Source organism: Leucoraja erinacea, chromosome 3 (assembly GCF_028641065.1).
Source record: "Leucoraja erinacea ecotype New England chromosome 3, Leri_hhj_1, whole genome shotgun sequence".
Lineage (NCBI taxonomy): Eukaryota > Metazoa > Chordata > Chondrichthyes > Rajiformes > Rajidae > Leucoraja > Leucoraja erinaceus.
The window spans coordinates 49,817,708-49,840,306 of record NC_073379.1 but is presented as its reverse complement, the minus strand read 5'-3'; the positions used below and the strand labels follow the sequence as shown (position 1 = coordinate 49,840,306).

Below are 22,599 nucleotides of genomic sequence, written 5' to 3'. Positions count from 1 at the left end.
TTTCCATACTGTATCTCTAAAGTCTAAAGGGAATGACTGGGGTGAGACTGGTCCTTCCTTATGCTGGTGGCCTTGCTGAGGCAACATGAAGTATAGATGGAGTCCATGGAAGGAGATTGGTTTGCATGATGGTCTGGGCTACGTCCACAGCTCTCTGCAATTTCCAATCTCTTATTTTGGTCTCTGCATCATTTTTTAAAATATCAACTACAAATTGTGCATTTTGCATCTGGTTCATGTGAATTATTGAATGTGACCAGTTCATCAGCCAGCTTTACAACATGGGTTCCTTTGAACTTGCACATGACAGCACTAAATGTTCAGAAAATTGAAAAATCTCACCACTGTGACAAACTGTTTTGTGAAGCTTTATAATCACCGACTGCAAATGCCTGGCCAATTGGGGGGCGAGAAGGGTGAAAGGGTGGAAAAAGAGATAGAATCCTCCATAGTGCACGAGTGTCAGGGTAACTAATCTTGAATGAATGAATGAATGAATTATTCTATTGTAATACGGTATAACCCATGTGACTAAGAGTTTCAGAAATTGGGAATTTATTTATTTGAAAATCTGACTCCTCATCCCAACACCCAAAGGCTAGAATCGAATACACAGGACAAGATGTTAAGAAGTCCCTTGTGCCAACAGGTGGGGAGCATTTCACGACATTCGTTGATTGTTGAGAGTGGTAGACGCTCAACATCGGTGGGGGGGGGGGGGGGGGTACGTATATATCTTGGCCTGTGTAACCTTTAGGACAGTTGGGCACAGGACACATCATCAGTAGTGTACCCTTGCATCACTGGGTGTTTCGGCCTTTTAACACTATACACCCTCCACAAGGGCGGCCCGCTGCAGGATGATCAGCCCTCAGCGCGTGTCCCGTGTCAAACCGTCCCAAAGATTCACCCTGACGGCCCAGCATGGGTCTTTCCGCTTGAGCCAAATCCACCGGCTGCTTCTTTCAGCCGCCTCCGAGATTGATCTTATGGTCTTCCGCGGAGCCTGACCGTGGATTCCAAGCTCCTTCAGCAGTCTGATGGTAGATGACGCAACAAATCCTCTGCATCCCACTTCAACTGGATAGACTTTGGTGTTCCAGCCACGCTGCGTTGCCTCTGCTGCAAGCTCTGCGTAGCGCAGCTTCTTACGCTCATAGGCCTCCTCAACCCAGTTCTCCCATGGAACTGTGAGCTCTATGATGTAAGCAGTCTTCTGTGAAGGGGACCAGAACACCAAGTCTGGCCCGAGGTTGGTGGAGGCAATTTCAGGTGGAAAAACTAGTTGTCGGCCGATGTCCGCCAGCATCCTCCAGTCACGGGCCCTGCATAGGTTTCCTTCTTCTGATCTGGTGGAAGGATGTTTAGATGTTTTCTGTCCTTCTCGGACAAAGGTTGTTTCCCTTAGGGAGGGGGGGGGGGGGGGGCTTGCTCTCGGAGGCAAGGAGTTGATCGCACGCCGCCTGTTCTCAAGGGCTGATGCCAGGCTTTTTAGTACCTGATTATGCCGCCACGTGCATCTCCCTTGCGTGAGGCTGGTCTTGCAGAGGGCACAGGTTGGATCCTAGCCGTACCACTGATGGAGGTTCTTTGGTGATGGAAGCACGTCATAAGTCGCTCTGATGATGTAGCTGATCTTGCTTGCTTCCATTTCCCATAGTTCTTTCCAGCTGATCTTCCTCCGCTCCACACCTTCCCACTGCATCCATTGCCCCTGTTTGGCAAGAGACCGCCTTTGCACTTCTTGCGGCCTCCTCCTGTCGCCGCACCTCCTCGACCACCAATGTCCTCCGCTCTGATGTTGTGGCCTTTCGCCAGGTTGGTTTACTTGTCGTAAGGCCAAAGCCTCCTCTTCCCTGCTGGACTTGCCCCACGATGTCTTTGTGCCTCAGGGCTGATGAAGCTTGCTGTACTGCATCAGATGGTGTCCACTTCCGGCCCAGTTACTAGGGGCGGCGCAACAGCACTGATGGTCTTGTCTCTAGAGTCCATCAGTGTCATCTGGAGTCTTACTTTAGAACATTTGTATTCCTCTGTTAGACTAGTGAGAGGTAGTTCCAGGACCCATTTGCCATATAGGCCGATGTTAGTTAGACATCGTGGGACCCCGAGCCATTTCTTTGCATATGAAGTTATGGTTCGCTCCATCTTCTCCACAGTTATTGGGGCTTCATAAACGGTCAGTGGCCACATTGTCCGAGGAAGGAGTCCAAACTGTAGGCACCAGAGCTTCAGTTTCCCAGGCAGTAGGGTCTGGTTGATGTTCTCCAGGCCGTTGACAATTTCTTGCCTTAGTTGTTGCACCTGCTCTTTGTCCTTAAGACTTGCGTTGTACCATCTGCCCAGGCTTTTAACTGGCTGCTCAGACACTGTTGGTATTGGGTCGTCACCGATGCAGAACCTTGTGTCTCTAAGCACCCCCTTGACTATGGAGATGCTTCGAGATTTACTTGGTTTGATTTTCATTCGGGCCCACTTGATGTTCTCCTGCAGCTTTCCAAGTAGCCGCTTGGTGCATGCTGCAGTAGTGGTTAGTGTTGTCATGTCGTCCATGTATGCCCTGATGGGTGGCAGACGGAGCCCAGCCCTTGTTCGTTCACCGCCCACCACCCATTTTGAGGCCCTGATGATGACTTCCATGGCCATTGTAAAGGCCAAGGGTGAGACTGTGCAGCCTGCCATGATGCCTACTTCCAAGCGCTGCCATGTTGTACTGAAGTCAGCTGTTGTGAAGCACAGCTGCAGGTCTTGGAAATAGCTCTTGACCAGTGTGGTGATGAGCTCTGGTACATGGAAAAAGGCAAAAGATTCCCAAAGGAGTTAGAAACATAGAAATTAGGTGCAGGAGTAGGCCATTCGGCCCTTCGAGCCTGCACCGCCATTCAATATAATCATGGCTGATCATCCAACTCAGTATCCCGTACCTGCCTTCTCTCCATACCCTCTGATCCCCTTAGCCACAAGGGCCACATCTAACTCCCTCTTAAATATAGCCAATGAACTGGCCTCGACTACCCTCTGCGGCAGAGAGTTCCAGAGATTCACCACTCTCTGTGTGAAAAAATTAATGGGGAACTGAACCAAATGCATTGGCCAGATCGAGGAAGATCACATCTAGGTCTCTCTATTCCTTCTTAGCTGCTTGGATCTGGTGCCAGATCATGCTTGTATGCTCCAAGCAGCCCGAAAATCCTGGAATTCCTGCTTTCTGTACAGATGTATCAATGTACTTGTTTGTTACCAGATAGGTGGACAGCCTTTGTGATACAATGCTGAAAAAGACTTTTCCCTCAACGTTGAGGAGATATATTGGCCGGAATTGGCTGATGTCTTGACGCATCCTTTTCTTTAGGTATTAGCACGCTGCCGGCCCTTCGCCACGCCTTAGGTATTGTTTGCTTCTTCCACACCACCCTCATGAGCTTCCATAGAAAGCGTAACACATCCGGTGTGTTCTTGTAGAGCTTGTATGGTACTCCGTTTGGCCCCGGAGCTGATGCTGCTCTAGCTCGCCGGTCAGTGTTCTCTACCTCTTTCCATCTCGGAGAGCTGGTGTCCAGGTTGAATTCAGGTGGTTGAATAGGCGGGATGTCATGTGGGATGACTAACTGCTCATGCCTTTTCGTGTCTTGGTGGGCCTTTTCCAGTAAAAGTAAACTTCAGTGCAGTACGGAGGTAGTGCTGCATTAATCAGAGGTACTTTCCCATGGGTGAAAACTCAAGTGGTCACAAAAGATCTCATGCTCTAATTATAAGAAATGCAGGGGAGTGTATGCTTGCTTTTGTCTGAAAATATTGACCCTTCAACCAATGCTATCAATAATTGAGGTTATTGTTTCAGTGTTTATGATGAATATTGGTCAAAAATTGGTTGCTGCATTTCCTACAATATTAGTTACAGTATATTTGCAAAGTATTTCATTATTAGTAATTCACTTTGGGATACCCTGAATTTGCCACGGGTACAATAACGGTGAAGTCTTCCTTCTTTTAGCTCCAAACACATTATCATCCAAATCCTCAACCGTGGTTAGTGGCACATGAAAAGGAAGGTAAACTTGAGTATAGAAATTGGGAGATCATGCTGCAGTTATAAAACACGTTGGTGAGGCCGCATTTCGAATATTGTGTTCACCTCTGGCATCATGTTACAGGAAAGATCTTGTCAAGCTAGAAATGGTGCAGAGATTTACGAGGACGTTGCCAAATCTTGAGGGCCCGAGTTATAGGGAGAGGTTGAACAGGCTAGAGCAGTGGTTCCCAACGTGGGGCGTACGCCCCACAGGGGGGAAATTTGATTTTTAAGGGGGGGCAATTGAGCGCGACTGAGGAGGTCTGGGTCCAAATTTTAGTTTTAGTTTTTTTTACAATTTTTTAGTAATTTCTTGCTTAGAACTTTAACTGTCTTTTGTTTATTTCATTTATCTTTTTCATGGATGCCATGTTCTTTTGAAGCTCGTTTAAACCAAGTTATTGGCGTTTTAAGCTTCTTCAGCTGAAACGGAGTTCACTTTTTAAATGATAAGAATTATATATCACCACATGGGGGGGGGGGGGGGGCATCAGGATTTTGGAGGGGATTAGGGGGGGCATGGCCAAAAAAAGGTTGGGAACCACTGGGCTAGAGTGATCTTATAGAGGTGCACAAAATCATGAGATGAATAGATCGACTAGACGCAAGTCTCTTGCCCAGTAGGAGAATCGAGAACCAGAGGACATAGGTTTAAGGTGAGGAAGGAAAGATTTAATTGGGCGGCATTGAGCGGTAGAGTTGTGGCCTTATAGCGCTAGAGCCCCGGGTTCGATCATGATTACAGGCGCTTGAATTTACGGGTTTGTACGTTCTCCCCATGACACGCGTGGGTTTTCTCCGAGATCTTCAGTTTCCTCCCTCGCTCCAAAGACGAACAGGTTTGTAGGTTAACTGGCTTTGTATAAATGTAAATTGTCCTAAGTGTGTGTAGATAGTGTTAATGTGCGGGGATTGCTGGTCGGTACAGACTCAGTGGGCCGAAGGGCCTGTTTCCGTGCTTTATCTCTTAACTAAACTAGACCCAAGGGGCAACGTTTTCACACATAGGATGGTGGGTGTATGGAACGAGCTGCCGGCTGAGGTAGTTGAGCCAGATACTATCTCAACGTTTATGAAACATTTAGATTGGTACATGTCTTGGACAGGTTTAGAGAGATATGGGCCAAACAAAGGCACGTGGGACTAGTATAGATGGGACATGTTGGTCGGTGTGGGCAAGTGGGGCCGGAGGGCCCGTTTCTTAGATGAGGGAATTAAATGTAACATCTCTAACTTTCACCGGGTGGCACCAGCAATAGCTGCCTCACCAACAGTCCGTCTGTCCCTTCCTTCTTTGTTGTTTGATAGTATGTGTTAAATGTATGTTTTAGAGTGCTTGTTTTATGTGGGGGGTGGGTTGGGGGAAACAAAAAAAAATCTCTTACATCGATGGAGATGCAATTTTTTTTCCATATCGTATCTCATTCCATTCTGCGGCCTAACATCGAGGAGTTGGCGGCCTTTACTGGAAACCGAACTGGAGTTCCAACTGCGGGAGCTTGCGGACTTAACATCGTGGAGCTTGCGATCCCTGTTGGGGATCGACTTTGGAGTTCCAACCGCACAAGCCTGCTGACTTTAACATCGTAGAGCTCGTGTTCCCTGGTTAGAGACCGACTTCGGGTTCTCTGAGCTGCAGGAGCTTCTGTGGTATTATGGAAATAATAGTGTAAGGAATGCGGTGGCCGGAGGTGACGTGGGAACCCGGGGGTGTGGTAGTTAGGGAGTTGCCCGGGCATGCACACGAGCAGGCGGCTGCTGTACAGAGTTGCTAAATAAAGATATACTCTGTTTACGTCGTGGTACGAGCCTTATTATACAAATAACTCGACACTTCAATCGCCCCGATGCGAGAGCTTCAATCGCCCCAACGCAGGGGCTTCGATCGCCAGCTACGGGTTCGAAGCCCCTGACCGCAGGAGAATAAAGAGGGAAGAGATTAGACTTTATTGCCTTCCATCACAGTGAGGAATGTGGGGAATCTGCTCTGGTGGATGTTTATGTTAACTTTTTTGTTGCTTTTTTTTTAGTATAGCTGTATGATAATTCAAATTTCACTGTACCTTAACTGGTACATGTGACAATAAACTGACCTTGAAACCCTAACTTAGCGGATGACACAAAGCTGGGTGGCAGTGTGAGCTGCGAGGAGGATGCAATGAGGCTGCAGGGTGACTTGGATTGGTTGGGTGAGTGGGCAGAAACATGGCAGATGCAGTATGATGTAGATAAATGTGAGGTTATCCACTTTGGTATCCGGAAGTGGCGACGCTGGTGAACGGCTGCGGCTCGCCTGCAGTCCGTTTGTCTTTACTTTTTTGTGTTGTTTTTTTTCATTTTGTCTAGTTACGTTTTTGGTTTTAGGTTGTGTTTTGTGTGGGGGGTGGGGGGGGGGGGGGGGGGGGGGGGGGGGGGGGGGGGGGGGGGAAAACGGGGCTTGCTGTCTCTCCCTTCGGGGGGAATACGACTTTTTTGTCGTATCCCCCTTCTCTGCCTCCATCTGCGCTGAGGCCTAATGGCGGAGCTGGCGACCTCGAGGCTCCGGAGGCAGCCTGACAAGACTCACCCTGGGCTCGCTCCCATGAAGGCGGCCCAGCTCGGGCTGGCACTGCGCTCCCGTGAGGGGCTGTGACGCTCTCGTGAGGGCGGCCTGGCGAGGGGCTGAGACTCTCCCGTGAGGGGTTGTGGCACTCCCGTCGGAGGGGCCCAGCTAGAGGTGGAACAGCACTCCCGTCGGAGTGGCCCAGCCTGAGGTGGAACGGCACTCCCGTCGGAGTGGCCCAGCCCGAGGTGGAACGGCACTCCCGTCGGAGCGGCCCAGCTCGAGGGAGGAACGGCACTCACGTGAGAGCAATCCGGCTTGGGGCTGGAACGGTGCTCCGTTGGCTGGGACGGCGTTCTGGCGGCGGTGACCTGAGTCCTGGGTTCAGCCGCGGGCCAGCGGCCACGTCCGCTGGACTGGAGGGCGGCAGCTTCGACCATCCCGGGCCGCGGTGTTTGAGCCGGCCCGTTTGCGGGGTTCGGTGAGCCGCTGGACTGTTTATGCCATCGCTCGGTGGGGAATCGCCTCAGCGCAGAGGGAAAAGAGGAGGGAAGAGACAGTAACCCTAAGATTTTTGCCTCCACCACAGTGAGGAGGTGCTTGGAGGATACACTGTTGTGGATGTTAATTTGTGTTTATTGTTGTTTATTATTGTATGATTGTATGTATGACTGCAGGCACGAAATTTCGTTCAGACCGTAAGGTCTGAATGACAATAAAGGTATTCAATTCAATTCAAGAACAGGAAGGCAGATTATTATCTGAATGGTGTCAGATTAGGAGAAGGGGAGGTGCAACAAGACCTGGGTGTGCTTGTACATCAGTCAATGAAAGTAAGCATACAGGTACAGCAGGCAGTGAAGAAAGCCAATGGCATGTTGGCCTTCATTGCAAGAGGAGCAAGGAGGTCCTACTGCAGTTGTACAGGGCTCTGGTGAGACTGCACCTGGAGTATTGTGTGTAATTTTGGTCTCCTAATTTGTGGAAGGACATTATTGCTATTGATGGAGTGCAGCATAGGTTCACCAGGTTAATTCCCTGTATGGCAGGACTGACGTATGATGAAAGAATGGGGCTTGTATTCTCTGGAATTTAGAAGTACGAGAGGGGATCTTCTAGAAACATATATAATTCTTAGAGGATTGGACAGGGTAGATGCAGGGGAAAAAAATCCCTTTGTTGGGTTCTTTGAGTCCAGAACCAGGGGTCACAGTTTATAAATAAGGGGTAGGCCATTTAGGACTGAGATGAAGAAAAACGTTTTTACCCAGAGAGTTGTGAATCTGTAGAATTCTCTGCCACAGAAGGCAGTGGAGTCCAATTCACTGGATAGTTTCAAGAGAGATAGATTTAGCTCTTGGGGCAGCCCCATAGCATAAGCATCACTGGAAACTGGAAGTATCCGAGCTAATTCTGCTGCCACCATCATCTATTGCGACAAGTGATGGCTTCTACTGATAGCCGCTGGAAGCTTGCATCCTTTTCAGGACGGACGATGACAGCGAGGTCAACAATTGAAACATGATGGACACGAAAGAAGAAGCTCTTAGGGCTAAGGGAATCAAGGGATAAGGGGAAAAAGCCAGAATGGGGTACTGATTTTGTGTGATCAGCTATGATCATATTGAATGGTGCTGGCTCAAAGAGCCGAATGGCCTACTGCTGTACCTATTTTCTATGTTTCCATGCTTCTATTTTTCCATGCTGCATAGAAACAGAGAAACATAAAAATTAGGTGCAGGAGTAGGCCATTCAGCCCTTCGAGCCTGCACCGCCATTCAATATGATCATGGCTGATCATCCAACTCAGTATCCCGTACCTGCCTTCTCTCCATACCCTCTGATCCCCTTAGCCACAAGGGCCACATCTAACTTCCTCTTAAATATAGCCAATGAACTGGCCTCGACTACCCTCTGCGGCAGAGAGTTCCAGAGATTCACCACTCTCTGTGTGAAAAAAGCTCTTCTCATCTCGGTTTTAAAGGATTTCCCCCTTATCCTTAAGCTGTGACCCCTTGTCCTGGACTTCCCCAACATCAGGAGCAATCTTCCTGCATCTAGCCTGTCCAACCCCTTAAGAATTTTGTAAGTTTCTATAAGATCCCCTCTCAATCTCCTAAATTCTAGAGAGTATAAACCAAGTCTATCCAGTCTTTTTTCATAAGACAGTCATGACATCCCCGGAATCAGTCTGGTGAACCTTCTCTGCACTCCCTCTATGGCAATAATGTCCTTCCTCAGATTTGGAGACCAAAACTGCATGCAATACTCCAGATGTGGTCTCACCAAGACCCTGTACAACTGCAGTAGAACCGCCCTGCTCCTATACTCAAATCCTTTTGCTATGAAAGCTAACATGTGAATAAAAAAATTACATTAAACTATTCTAGCAGAGATTTTCAAATTAAACTTGACAAACACAATTGATTTAACAAATGGCATTGTAAGTACAGACTCGCCAAGCAAACTGCTTCTTTTCTCGCTATGTATATCCCTTATTTCCGGAATGTAACGGACAAACAGCACATTATCATCTAATGCCAGTTTTTATTAAGCACAATTTTTTCACCCTCAATACATTTTTCAACTAATTAATTAATAAGAACAGATGCTAAGAATGCACAGAGAAAGAAACAGAAAATAGGTGCAGGAGTAGGCCATTCGGCCCTTTGAGTCCACACTGCCATTCAATATGATCATGGCTGATCATCCAGAATCAGTACCCCGTTCCTACTTTTTCCCCATAACCCTTGATTCCCTTAGCCCTAAAAACTAAATCTAACCCTCTCTTGAAAACATGTGCAAGAAAAAGTTCTCCCAGGTGTACTCAAATTCCACACCCTCCAAACCCTTTGTACAAAATAATATCAGTTAATATTGCAAAGTTAAAATCCCCCATTACAAGAACTATTTTTCTTATGCCTCATTTTTGCTTGCATCTTGCTCATATTTGTTTACATCAAGTCTCACTTGTTAACCAATTGGGGATTTGTAGTACACCCGCAACAAAATGGTTTCTCTTTTTATATTCTTCGGTTTAAGAATAGTGTAATTTGGACAGCCTTCAAGAATAGCTTTCATCATTAATGTGCCAATGGATTCCTTAATCAATAGCCACTTTTTTTGCAACCACACCTCTGCAATGTACCTGAAAATTCTATACCCTTGAATGTTGAGATGTCACCAGCCCTGTCACTTCTCTATGACAACAAGAACACATTCTCATGACATTGCACACATTCGAGTCATAGACATAGAAACATAGAAAATAGGGGCAGGAGTAGGCCATTCGGCCCTTCGAGCCTGCACCGCCATTCAATATGATCATGGCTGATCATCCAACTCAGTATCTTGTACCTGCCTTCTCTCCATACCCCCTGATCCTTTTAGCCACAAGGGCCACATCTAACTCCCTCTTAAATATAGCCAATGAACTGGCCTCAACTACCTTCTGTGGGAGAGAATTCCAGAGATTCACCACTCTCTGTGTGAAAAATGTTTCCCTCATCTCGGTCCTAAAAGATTTTCCCCTTATCCTTAAACTGTGACCCCTTGTTCTGGACTTCCCCAACATTGGGAACAATCTTCCTGCATCTAGCCTGTCCAACCCCTTAAGAATTTTGTAAGTTTCTATAAGATCCCCCCTCAATCTTCTAAATTCTAGCGAGTACAAACCGAGTCCATCCAGTCTTTCTTCATGTGAAAGTCCTGACATCCCAGGAATCATTCTGGTGAACCTTCTCTGTACTCCCTCTAGTGCAAGAATGTCTTTCCTCAGATTAGGAGACCAAAACTGTACGCAATACTTCAGGTGTAGTCTCACCAAGACCCTGTACAACTGCAGTAGAACCTCCCTGCTCCTATACTCAAATCCTTTTGCTATGAATGCTAACATACCATTCGCCTTCTTCACTGCCTGCTGCACCTGCATGCCTACTTTTACTGGTGTACCATGACACCCAGGTCTCGTTGCATCTCCCCCTTTCCTAATCGGCCACCATTCAGATAATAATCTACTTTCCTGTTTTTTGCCACAACCTGATTTCACTCAGTTCTTCCATCTTATTTAACCTCACATTTATCCACATTATACTGCATCTGCCATGCATTTGACCACTCACCAAGCCTATCCGAGTCACCTTGCAGCCTCCTAGCATCCTCCTCACAGCTAACACTGCCCCCCATCTTCGTGTCATCCGCAAACTTGGAGATGTTGCATTCAATTCCCTCGTCCAAATCATTAATATATATCGTAAATAGCTGGGGTCCCAGAACTGTGCCTTACGGTACCCCACTAGTCACTGCCTGCCATTGTGAAAAGGACCCGTTTACTGCTACTCTTTGCTTCCCTGTCTGCCAGCCAGTTCTCTATCCACATCAATACTGAACCCCCAATACCGTGTACTTCAAGTTTGTATACTAATCTCTTATGTGGGACCTTGTCGAAAGCCTTCTGAAAGTCCAGATATAACACATCCACTGGTTCTCCCTTATCCACTCTACTAGTTACATCCTCGAAAAATTCTATAAGATTCGTCAGACATGATTTACCCTTCATAAATCCATGCTGACTTTGTCCAATGATTTCACCACTTTCCAAATGTGCTGCTATCCCATCTTTAATAACTGATTCTAGCAGTTTCCCCACTACCGACGTTAGACTAACTGGTCTGTAATTCCCCGTTTTCTCTCTCCCTCCCTTTTTAAAAAATGGTGTTACATTAGCTACCCTCCAATGCTCAGGAACTACTCCAGAATCTAAAGAGTTTTGAAAAATTGTCACTAATGCATCCACTATTTCTGGGGCTACTTCCTTAAGTACTCTGGGATGCAGCCTATCTGGCCCTGGGGATTTATCGGCCTTTAATCCATTCAATTTACCTAACACCACTTCCCGGCTAACCTGGATTTCACTCAGTTCCTCCATCTCATTTGACCCCCGGTCCCCTGCTATTTCCGGCAGATTATTTATCTTCCTTAGTGAAGACAGAACCAAAGTAGTTATTCAATTGGTCTGCCATGTCCTTGTTCCCCATGATCAATTCACCCGTTTCTGACTGCAAGGGACCTACATTTGTTTTAACTAATCTTTTTCTCTTCACATATCTATAAAAGCTTTTGCAGTCAGTTTTTATGTTCCCTGCCAGTTTTCTTTCATAATCTATTTTCCCTTTCCTAATTAAGCCCTTTGTCCTCCTCTGCTGGTCTCTGAATTTCTCCCAGTCCTCTGGTAGGCTGCTTTTTCTGGCTAATTTGTACGCTTCATCTTTTATTTTGATACTATCCCTGATTTCCCTTGTTGTCCACGGATGCACTACCTTCCCTGATTTATTTTTTTGCCAAACTGGGATGAACAATTGTTGTAGTTCATCCATGCAGTCTTTAAATGCCTTCCATTCCATATCCGTCAACCCATTAAGAATCAATCGCCAGTCTATCTTGGCTAATTCACATCTCATACCCTCAAAGTTACCTTTCTTTAAGTTCAGGACCCTTGTTTCTGAATTAACGATGTCACTCTCCATCCTAATGAAGAACTCAACCATATTATGGTCACTCTTGCCCAAGGGGCCACGCACAACAAGACTGCTAACTAACCCTTCCTCATTACTCAATACCCAGTCTAGAATAGCCTGCTCTCTTGTTTGTTCCTCTACATGTTGGTTTAGAAAACTATCCCGCATACATTCCAAGAAATCCTCTTCCTCAGCACCCTTGCCAATTTGATTCACCCAATCTATATGTAGATTGAAGTCACCCATTATAACTGTTTTACCTTTGTTGCACGCATTTCTAATTTCCTGTTTGATGCTATCCCCAACTCCTCTACTACTGTTAGGTGGCCTGTACACAACTCCCACTAGCGTTTTCTGCCCCTTAGTGTTTCGCAGCTCTACCCATATCAATTCCACATCCTCAAAGCTAATGTCCTTCCTTTCTATTGCATTAATCTGCTCTCTAACCAGCAACGCTACCTCACCTCCTTTCCCTTTCTGTCTATCCCTCCTGAATATTGAATATCCATGGATGTTCAGCTCCCAGCCTTGGTCACCCTGGAGCCATGTCTTCGTGATCCCAACTATATCATAGTCATTAATAGCTATCTGCACATTCAACTCATCCACCTTATTACGAATGCTCCTTGCATTGAGACACAAAGCCTTCAGGCTTGTCTTTACAACACTCTTACCCCTTATACTATTATGCTGAAAAGTGTGGCCCTTTTTGATTTTTGCCCTGGATTTGCCGGCCTGCCACTTTTACTTTTCACCTTGCTACCTATTGCTTCTACCCTCATTTTACACCCCTCTGTCTCTACGCTCACACATTTAAGAAACCCTTTCCCTTTAACTCCATCCTCCACTATCCCATTCGACCCCCCACCCCCCTTATTCAGTTTAAAACCACCCGTGTAGCAGTGGCAAACCTGCCTGCCAGAATGCTGGTCCCACACCTGTTAAGATACAATCCGTCCCTTTTGTACAGTTCCCCCTTACCCCAAAACAGATCCCAGTGATCTAAGAATCTAAATCCCTGCCCCGTGCACCAGTTCCTCAGCCACACGTTCAGGTCCCGTATCTCCCTGTTCCTGCTCTGCCTCATCTGCCTCATCAGTTAACTCCTATCATGCAGGGCAAGGTGGTACACGATCGGAGGTATCAACAGCAGGGATGAGTACAGCACCAAAGCTTTACACCCACAAAGGCAGCCACACACACCATTATCATTATGGCCCGCTGAAATACTAAAGGACCAATTCGTATCCAATTCGCTTCCAGTGATCAAGTTGCTTTCTTCCACAATCTCTTATATCCTGTAGACGACGGCATGACTTCTTAACTCTCTTCCTCCACTGAAATTTGCCATTTTAGGAAGAAGTCAGCAGTCCAAACAACAGTAGCGAGAGACACAACAGTGACAACTAAAGTACTACAAAGCCACTAACTCAGATCTGCAGAAACAGAGGTATGAGCCTCAATGCAGAATAAAACGTTGGAGTTGCTTGTACCAATGAGGTCAAATACTACTGACATGTACCAAGGCTGGGTCCCAGGACAGGATACTGAATTAGCACAATATACTTGGTGAATCTGGTTTACCAGAGAACTTGTGCTACATGTCTATGAGCATGAAACAGCTTTACATGATGATTTCTTGTGGCCCATTCTTTCCAATGTAGAACAAAAAATGTAGACAATAACAACCATCTAAAGAACAAAGTTGTGCTGAAGAAACTTTCAAATAACCTTTTGCTTGAGCAAAAGTCAACTTTGAGTTGTACTTGAACAAACATGTTTGCTCATGTCGTCCAATTTATTACTACATAATAGTGGCAATGTACGTACATTGGAATGTCTTCAAATGCATCTTCATATTGATCCTGCAAAAATAAAGTACAGTAATGAACTTGATGAAGGTGATTAAGTTATACAAATTTATAAACGTTATTTTTCAGTGGAAGGAATATATTTTAATGGTAGATTAATATCTGATCACTGTAAATTGTTGAACTTCACAGATTAAGTTACATAACAAATATTAAATGGTTCTTCTCCAGAAATATTAATCCTATAAACTAGGCCTTTTTGTACCTTGGATTTTGGACAAATTGCATGCATCTTCTAACAAAGCAGTATCTATTTCATGTTTCAAACCCTCACCACCCCCAACACCTTTCTAAGCTTTGATTTGGAGAGATTCAGATTTCCTGTATTATTTACACGTGTTTGACAACATCAATGTGTACAGTGTTCATCTCTGCTTTACCAATCAAACTTGTAGCAACAATACGCAACCTACCACCCTTATTATCCTTCCTTACCGAGATAATTTGGCCTGTCTCCAATCATTCACACAAACTTCTGCAGAAGCACCTTAGAAAGCATACTAAGATTTTGCCAGGTTGTGGATGTACCCAAGTCCATCACATAGACCAGATTCGCTACCATTGACACCATCTATACTTCACGCTCACTCAGGAAAGCAACCAACATACTTAAAAATCTTTTCTATCCTGGCCATTCCTTCTTCTCCTCTCTTTCATCAGGCAAAAGATAGAGACGTTTGAAAGTACACACCACCAGACTCATGAACTGCTAGGATACAGTCCAATTCTTCACCACCTCATTGGACTTTGTCTCTGGAACTATTGTGCTATAATGCATAGAACTATATTCTACACTTTATGTCCTTCCCTTACTCTACCTATTGCACCTGGGTTTAGCTTGATGTTTTTATGTATGGTATTATCCAATTTGATTGGACAGCATACAAAACAAAGACTTTCACTTTTACATGTGTCATTAATAAACCCAAACCTAAAGTCATGTATTAAGTCAATTGTCATGTGTGCCAACAACAGAACAACGAGATTCTTATTTGCAGCAGAATATCAGGCCTGTAGCTACACCTGGATCACTAATGTTCTCCAAAGAAGGAAACAAGCTAGCTTAACCAGTCTGGCAGGAATGTCAGTCCAGATCCACCTACACAGTTGATATGCCGATACACCAAAACAATGTAAATACAAGGAACTGCAGATGCTAGTTTTTATTTTTAAAAAGACACAAAGTGCTGGAGTAACTCAGTGGGTCAGGCAACATATCTGGAGAACATGGATAGGTGATATTTTGGGTCTGAACCCTTCTTCAGACTGATTGTAATGGGGGGGAGGGGGCAGGAAAGAGCTGCAAAAGAGGTGGAGGTAGGACAAAGTCTGGCAAGTGATAGTTGGGTACAGGAGAGTGGAGCTTGAAAAGCAGATGGTTGGACAAAGGCCATTGAAGGCAACACAAAAAGGGGAAGAAGACAAAAAAAAAATGTAATGAGAATTAGTTACCTAAAATTGGAGAAATCAATATATTCACTCTTCTTTCCCTTGAAAATAAAAGAACGTTAGCCTATTTCCAGTCCTCAGGACCTCGCTTTTGGCTAGAGAAAACACCAAGGTCTTGCCAAGGCTCCTGCAATCTCCCCATCATCCCCTCCTTGTCAGTCTCAAACTACTCTTGCATATTGGTATAGTCCACACTGATCCCACTGTCCTTCTCCGTGTGAAAACAGATGCAAAGTACTCATTTAGTACCTCACCTACATTCCCAGTCTCCATGCACAAATTCCCTCCCTCATCTTTGAGCAGTCCTACCTCCTCCTTGGTTACACTTTTCTTTATTAAGTATGCTCAGGAAAGTTTTCTCAAGTAATACATAGATGGCCTACCTGGACAGTTGGCAACACTGGTCTTTCTATTGGGAAATGAGGCAGGGCAGGTGACTGAAGTGTCAGTGTGGAATATTTTTAACAGCGACTAAAATTCTATTTGTTTTAAAATCATTAATGACAAAGATCAACACAGTTCACAAGTTAAAGTCAAAGCGAAAGTCGGTATGTTTAATTTTGATAGCATCAAACAGAAATTTACAGAGGTTGATTGGGAGAGTCTGTTTATAAGCAAAGGGACAGCTAAGAGAGGTTTGAATGATGCAGAATGCTGCAAAGGAGATCCTGGTCTTTGTGGGTGAAGAGATGTCCTTTATCATGGGGATAATGGTGGCACAGTTGTTGAGTACAATTGATCTAGTGCCGTCAGTATACTGGGCCTGAGAGTGAGAAAATAAAGCAAGCATTTATAGTAGGAACGAACTGCAGATGCTGGTTTAAATCAAAGGAAGACACAAAATGCTGGAATAACTCAGCTGGACATAACTCAGTCCCACTGAATTACTCCAGCATTATACTATCTTTGTTCCAGTCATAGTCATCCAGTACGTGAAACAGGTCCTTCAGCTCAACTCGTCCATGCAACCAAGAGTACAGGAAGGAGATTGAGAACCTCGTGACCTGGCGTCCAGACAACAGCCTTTCTCTCAATGTCAGCAAGACAAAGGACATCAGGAAGCAAAGTGGTAGATATCCCGCCAGCGCAGGAGAAGCAACACCTGTCCCTATACCTCCTCCCTCAACTCTGTCCAGGGACCCCGACAGTCCTTTCAGGTTAGGCAGAGGTTCACTTCCACCTCCCCCAACCTCATCTACTGTATCCGTTGCTCAAGGTATGGACTCTTATACACCCGTGAGATCACTTTCCCTCCGTCCACTTGGGCCTACCTAATCTCCTGGTTGCCAAACACATTACCATTCCCACATTGACCTTTCTGTCCTAGACTACCTACATTGTCAGAGCGAGGCTACTTGCAAATTGGAGGAACAGCATCTCATATTTCACTTGGGCAGCTTACTTGGGCAGTGGTTTGACTATTGATTTCTCCAACTTCAAGTAACCTCTGCACTCCCTCTGTCTCCATCTCTCCCCCACCTAAATTGCATCAGGTTCCCATTCTCACCCAGCAAACAGCTAACAATGGCCGGTTTACTTTATCATTGTTACTTTTTTGCATATCATCCATTCATTTGTTCTATTCCTCTCAACCACTGTCTATATCTCTCGTTTCCCTTTCCCCCGACTACTCTGAAGAAGGCTCTCAACTTAAAACGTGGGAAATGCTCTGGAGCATCTCTCCAGAGATACTGCCTATCCCACTGAGTTAAAGACCTATCCCATTTGGGCGTTATTTAAGCGTCACGCAGGTGGCCCGCGAGGATTTTGAGAATCCCAAAATCATGGGGCGCCGCGCACTACCGCCTATGCCACCACGCCTCAACACGCGCCATGCGCGCTTAATGCACGCCATGCGTATGTAATGCACGCTTCATGATGCATGCGTCATGGGTTATGTTGTGTAAACCCGGCTCCTCGCCTTCATTTCGGGCTTATCGACGCGCCACATTTGGCGCCAGCATTTGGCCCATATCCTTCAAAACCTTTCTTATCCACATACTGTCCTAGTCTCTTATAAATGTTGTTCAACAACCTCTTCTGGCAGTTTGTTTCATATACCCACCACCCTGTGTGTGAAAAGTAGCCCCTCAAGCATATTAAATCTTGTCCCTCTCACTTTAAACCCATGTCTCTAGATCATGATTCCCCTACTCGCCCTATTACGCTCATGATTTTATACACCTCTATAAGACCACTCCTTAGCCAACTCTTCTCCAAGGAATAGTCTTAGCCTGCCCAACCTCTCCCGCTAGCTCCCCTCAAATCCTGCCAACATCCTCACAAATCTTCTTTGCACTCTTTCCAGCTGAAAAACTTCCTTCCTCTAGCAGGGTGACCAAAACTGAATACCATTACTCCAAGTGTAGCCTCAACAACGTCCTGTACAACTGCAACATAATGTCCTATGTTCTATATATATTCAATACCTTGACTGTCAAAGACTAATGTACCAATGGTCTTCTTGACCACCCTATGTATCTATGACATCACTTTCAGGGAATTATGTACCTGTACTCCTGATTAACAAAGAGGTATTGAGGCTCTGGTAAGAAAAAAACATGAAGCCGAATGGCAGGTACAGGTGCACAACCTTTTATCCGGAGTTCCAGAAACCGAAAAGCTCTGAAAACCGGACATTTTTTCCAGGATGTCGGCTGCACACCAAAGCTCGCGTTTGACGCCAAATTTGACCCGAAACGACCCACGGTCAACCCAGGTCTGTACTACGGTAGCTGCTGCCTCCTCCCCGGAGACCGGGGAGACACTTAAACATCTGTAAATCATTGCTTAAATGTTAGTCAGTTAGTTTGGAGGGCTTATATGTGAAGGGGGGGTGGTGGTGAAGGGGGAAACTTTAATTCTTAGTCCCCTACCTGGTCGGAGAGGCGGGGAGCGGGCAATGCCTTACCAGGTCGCCATGCAGTAAGCTCCGGAGCGCTCTGGCCGCCGACTCCCAACATCGCGGAGCTGGGGCTGCGGGCGTCTGGCCGCGGGCCGCGCTGGATTTGGAGCGCCGCGAAGCCAGGGGTAGAGTTCGCTGGGTTCGGTGCTCCAACTGGCGCCACCCGAGCCAGGCGCTCCCGTGAGGGCGGCCTGGCTCGAGGGTAACGGCGCTCCCGTGAGGGCGGCCTGGCTCGAGGGTGGAACGGCGCTCCCGTGAGGGCGGCCCGGCTCAAGGGTGGAACGGCACTCCCGTGAGGGCGGCCCGGCTCAAGGGTGGAACGGCACTCTCGTGAGGGCGGCCCGGCTCGAAGCTAGAACGGTGCTCCGGTGGCTGAGACGGCGTTCAGGCGGCTGCGGCCTGAGTCCAGGGTTCGGCCGCGGGCCAGTGGATGACATCATCAACAGCTGCGTCCGCTGGACTGGAGGGCGGCAGCTTCGACCACCCCCAGGCCGCGGAGTTTGAACCGGCCCGTTCGCGGAGCTCGGTGAGCCGCGGAACTGACTTCCCATCGCCCGGTGGGGTATCGCCTCAGCGCAGAGGGAGAAGAGGGAAGAGACTGCAGCCCCAAGATTTTTGCCTCCATCACAGTGAGGAGGTGCTTGGTGGACTCACTGTGGTGGATGTTAATTTGTGTTTGCTGTCTGTTCTGTTGTTTATTATTGTATGTATGGCTGCAGGTAACGACATTTCTGACAAATAAAGGATCTAATTCTAACCTGCAGTTCTTTCCAACACAGTCCTGCCCTAGCTTGACAGAACAACGTCCAATACCTTACACTTGCCAAAGTTAAATATCATTCACCTAACTGATAGATCCTAATAAGTCTGTGCCCATCCAAATGCTAGTAAAACAAAGTGAGATAACATAGAACTAGTGGGATAATATGAAACTAGTGTGAACGTGTGATCGAAGTTCGGTGTGGGCTCGATGGGCCCGTTTTCATGCTGTGTCTTTTAATTCAAAAAAATTCCTGTTGGTACGAATCCCCAACAATTTTCCCACTTAAATAATGGTACAACATCTGCCACTCACTCATCTTCCGGATGCTTATCTATTGCGAAAGATGATGCGAATATCTTGCCACGGCTTCTGCAATTTCCACCCTAGCTTCCCACAAGGTCAAAAGATATACTTGGTCAGACCCCGAGATATATCCACCTTCATGTGCTTTAAAACTTCTCATACATCTTTGGTAAGTTGCATAGGATTCAAGGCATCACAACTCCTTTCCCCAATTCCTTAGCTTCCATGGTTTTCCTTCGGTTCATGATACACGAGGAGAGAGTGGCGAGTCGCCATTGTGAGAGTAGAGCAAGCCACGCTTTTTTGAAAATTAAGTGGGAGGGATTGAGAAAAGAACTGCTTGCAGGTCAATAAAGGTTTTTTTCTCTCCAGGGGAATAGGTCATTTAAAAAGGCAATTGATTGGTTCAATTTAATTCCATATCTAAAGTACTTTGAACAGTAAACAACCTCTCTTTACTTTTTCTCTTTTAAAGAAAATGTTTGCCATCTCCAATTGATGGGAAAAAGTCACATGGCTCAGGGCTGCTTGTCAGGCCTTCTGTGGACAACTCGATTTCCACACTACTGACATCACAGTGCCTATAATTAGTGGATGGTGTGTGTTTAGCAAAGCAAAGAAGCAATTGCATTATTGCTCTTTCAACAATTCAACTACATGGATACAAAGTCGCATGATCAGCCTTACTCCCCATTCAAAGCCTTACATTTATTTTTGTCACAGAGCACATTCACATCCTAATTGCCAGTGCAAAACAAAAAATATTATGCTTGTTGTCAACAGATTCATTCAGCATCTCTTTTATGCTGCTTCCCCAAGTCTACCAAACTGGAAAAAAAAGTTCCATTGCCAGCCCTGATAATTTCCACCTAATTAAGCATTCCAAAAATGTGAATTAACAAATGTCTTTCTTTATTATTATAGAGCACAACATTAACTGTTGTGCAAGGGTTTGAGGAGTGGTTACTTTACAATCAATAAGACAGCATGCAATTATTTTCATCTTGGAAAAGATATTGGATAAAGAAAATTTTCAATATTTCATTTGAACTTTGGGCATGTTATACTTAAAATGTGGCTAAAACTATTGTTGAAATCCCTTTCACAACACACAAAAAAAATCATAAGCACAATTCTTCAATTTCTGAAAGGTGAGTTTTTGGCTTCAATAGAACATTAAAAACTGTCCTCACATTTCTGGTGATACTGACAATATTGTGCTTATTTTCCTACCATTGTCATCCTAACAATGAAGAGATGGCTGTGGTCTTTGTCTTTAACTGCAGCAGTCTTTGTACTGAAGGTGCACCCACATTGGTCTTTTGGAAATCACATAAAATGACTTGTAGATTAACTTCCCTTCTGAATGCACAATTTTGAAGATAAATGTCTTCAACCAGAAATTAAGTGGCAAATAACCTTTATATGATACTCAAGGCTGTTTTCTGTTTCTCCAGCTAACATGTAATCCACAAATGAAAATAGTGCATGCAACTAGAATATTACAGAACCACTCAGATTAGTTTTTTCCATAATGTGAATCTAATAATAGTTACGAATCCCAAAGAGACAACACATTTCTCCAAAGCAGCCTCAGAGGTAGGCCGAGTAATCAGTAAACAACTGGCATCATCAAAACTGTTTTTATCCCAGTACTTTAGGCACATGCCAAGAATGAATGTTAATGTTTTTATTATTTCAAAACATACATTATTCTCAAAAAATAAATTGAGAAGTATCTGCATATCTCCTTTAATCTTTCCCCATGACCTTACAACCATGCCATCTAGTTTTTGATATTTTCACCCTGGGAAAAAAAGTTTCTGTCTATCCTTTCTATGCCTCTCATAATTTTGTATACTTCTATCAAGATTTCCCTCGAGCTCAGACATTCCAGAGAAAACAATTCAAGTCTGTCCCACCTCTCCTTATAGCAATTATCATTTTATCCAGGTGGCATTCTGGTAAACTTCTTCTGTACCCTCTCCAGAGCTACAACATTCTTCCCATTATCGAGCGAACAGAACTGCACACAATGCACCAAATGGACTCTAACCAATATTTTAAAGCTGTTTGGGAAAGAACCTCCACAAACGGTATTTCATCCCAGATCTTCCAAATGCAAAGATGCATTCGCGCAGGAGACCAAGGGGTGACCATATGGAGGCGACCAGAATAGATAAGGTAATGTACAAAGTATTTTTCCCAGGGCACCGGAATCAAGAACTAGAGGTCATAGGTTTAAAGTGAGGAGGGAAAAGATTTAATTGGGCAACGTTTTTCCACACAGAGGGCATATTCACATGGAACGAGCTGCCAGAGCAAGCAGTTGAGGTAGGTACAACATTTAAAAACACACTTACAGGTACTTGGACAGGAAAGGCTGCGAGGGATACAGCCCATATGTGGTCATATGGGACTAGCTCAGACACCTTGGTCGGCATGAATGAGTTGGCCAAAGAGCATGGCTATGTGCTGTATGACTATGAAATAAGCAATTATCTTATTATCAAGGGAGCTTGTGATGCATCTTTGGAGCCTTCCATGTACAAAAGGTTGATAGTGGTATCTTTTTCACCACTATTCAAGCAAGGTCTTAAAATCATAGAAGCATTTAGCAAAGACTATGAAACTAGTGTGAACGGGTGATCGAAGTTCGGTGTGGACTCGATGGGCCCGTTTTCATGCTGTATCTTTTCATTCAAAAAAATTCCTGTTGGTACGAATCCCCAACAATTTTCCCGATAAAATAATGGTACAACATCTGGCACTCGCTCATCTTCCGGATGCTTACCTATTGCGAAAGATGATGTGAATATCTTGCCACGGCTTCTGCAATTCCGGTGGGCGGCACGACTCGCGTCGCAGCGGCCTCTGCAGTCCATCCGTCTTTCTATTATTTTTTGGCTCGTTTGAATGTAGTTTTTATTTTATTTTTTGTGTATGTGTGTGGGTATGTGTGTGGGGGAAACTTTTAAAATCTATCCCCTGCACGGAGAACCCGACCTTTTCTCTATCGGGTCTCCGTTGTCGTTGGGGCCGAGCACCGTGGAGCGGCCTCCAGCAGGAACGACCTGGGGCTCCAGTCGCGGAGCCTGCGGACCTAGTCACCATCATGGAGCTGGCCGATTTCGGAGAGGGTGGAGCTGTGGTGGTGCTCGGCTGCGACCCGATCTCG

General features: G+C 45.5%; 1 protein-coding gene across 2 annotated transcripts in view; it reads right to left on the bottom strand.

The window, feature by feature from the left end:
• The window catches only part of LOC129695567 (tetratricopeptide repeat protein 39B), a 123,605-nt gene that overhangs the window by 83,375 nt on the left and 17,631 nt on the right, over positions 1–22,599 (bottom strand). For both annotated transcript variants that reach the window (XM_055632646.1, XM_055632645.1), the window contains one exon: positions 13,961–13,995. In XM_055632646.1, the coding sequence (XP_055488621.1) occupies positions 13,961–13,962 (2 nt within the window). In that variant the 5' untranslated portion in view covers positions 13,963–13,995. The remainder of the gene's footprint in view (positions 1–13,960; positions 13,996–22,599) is intronic.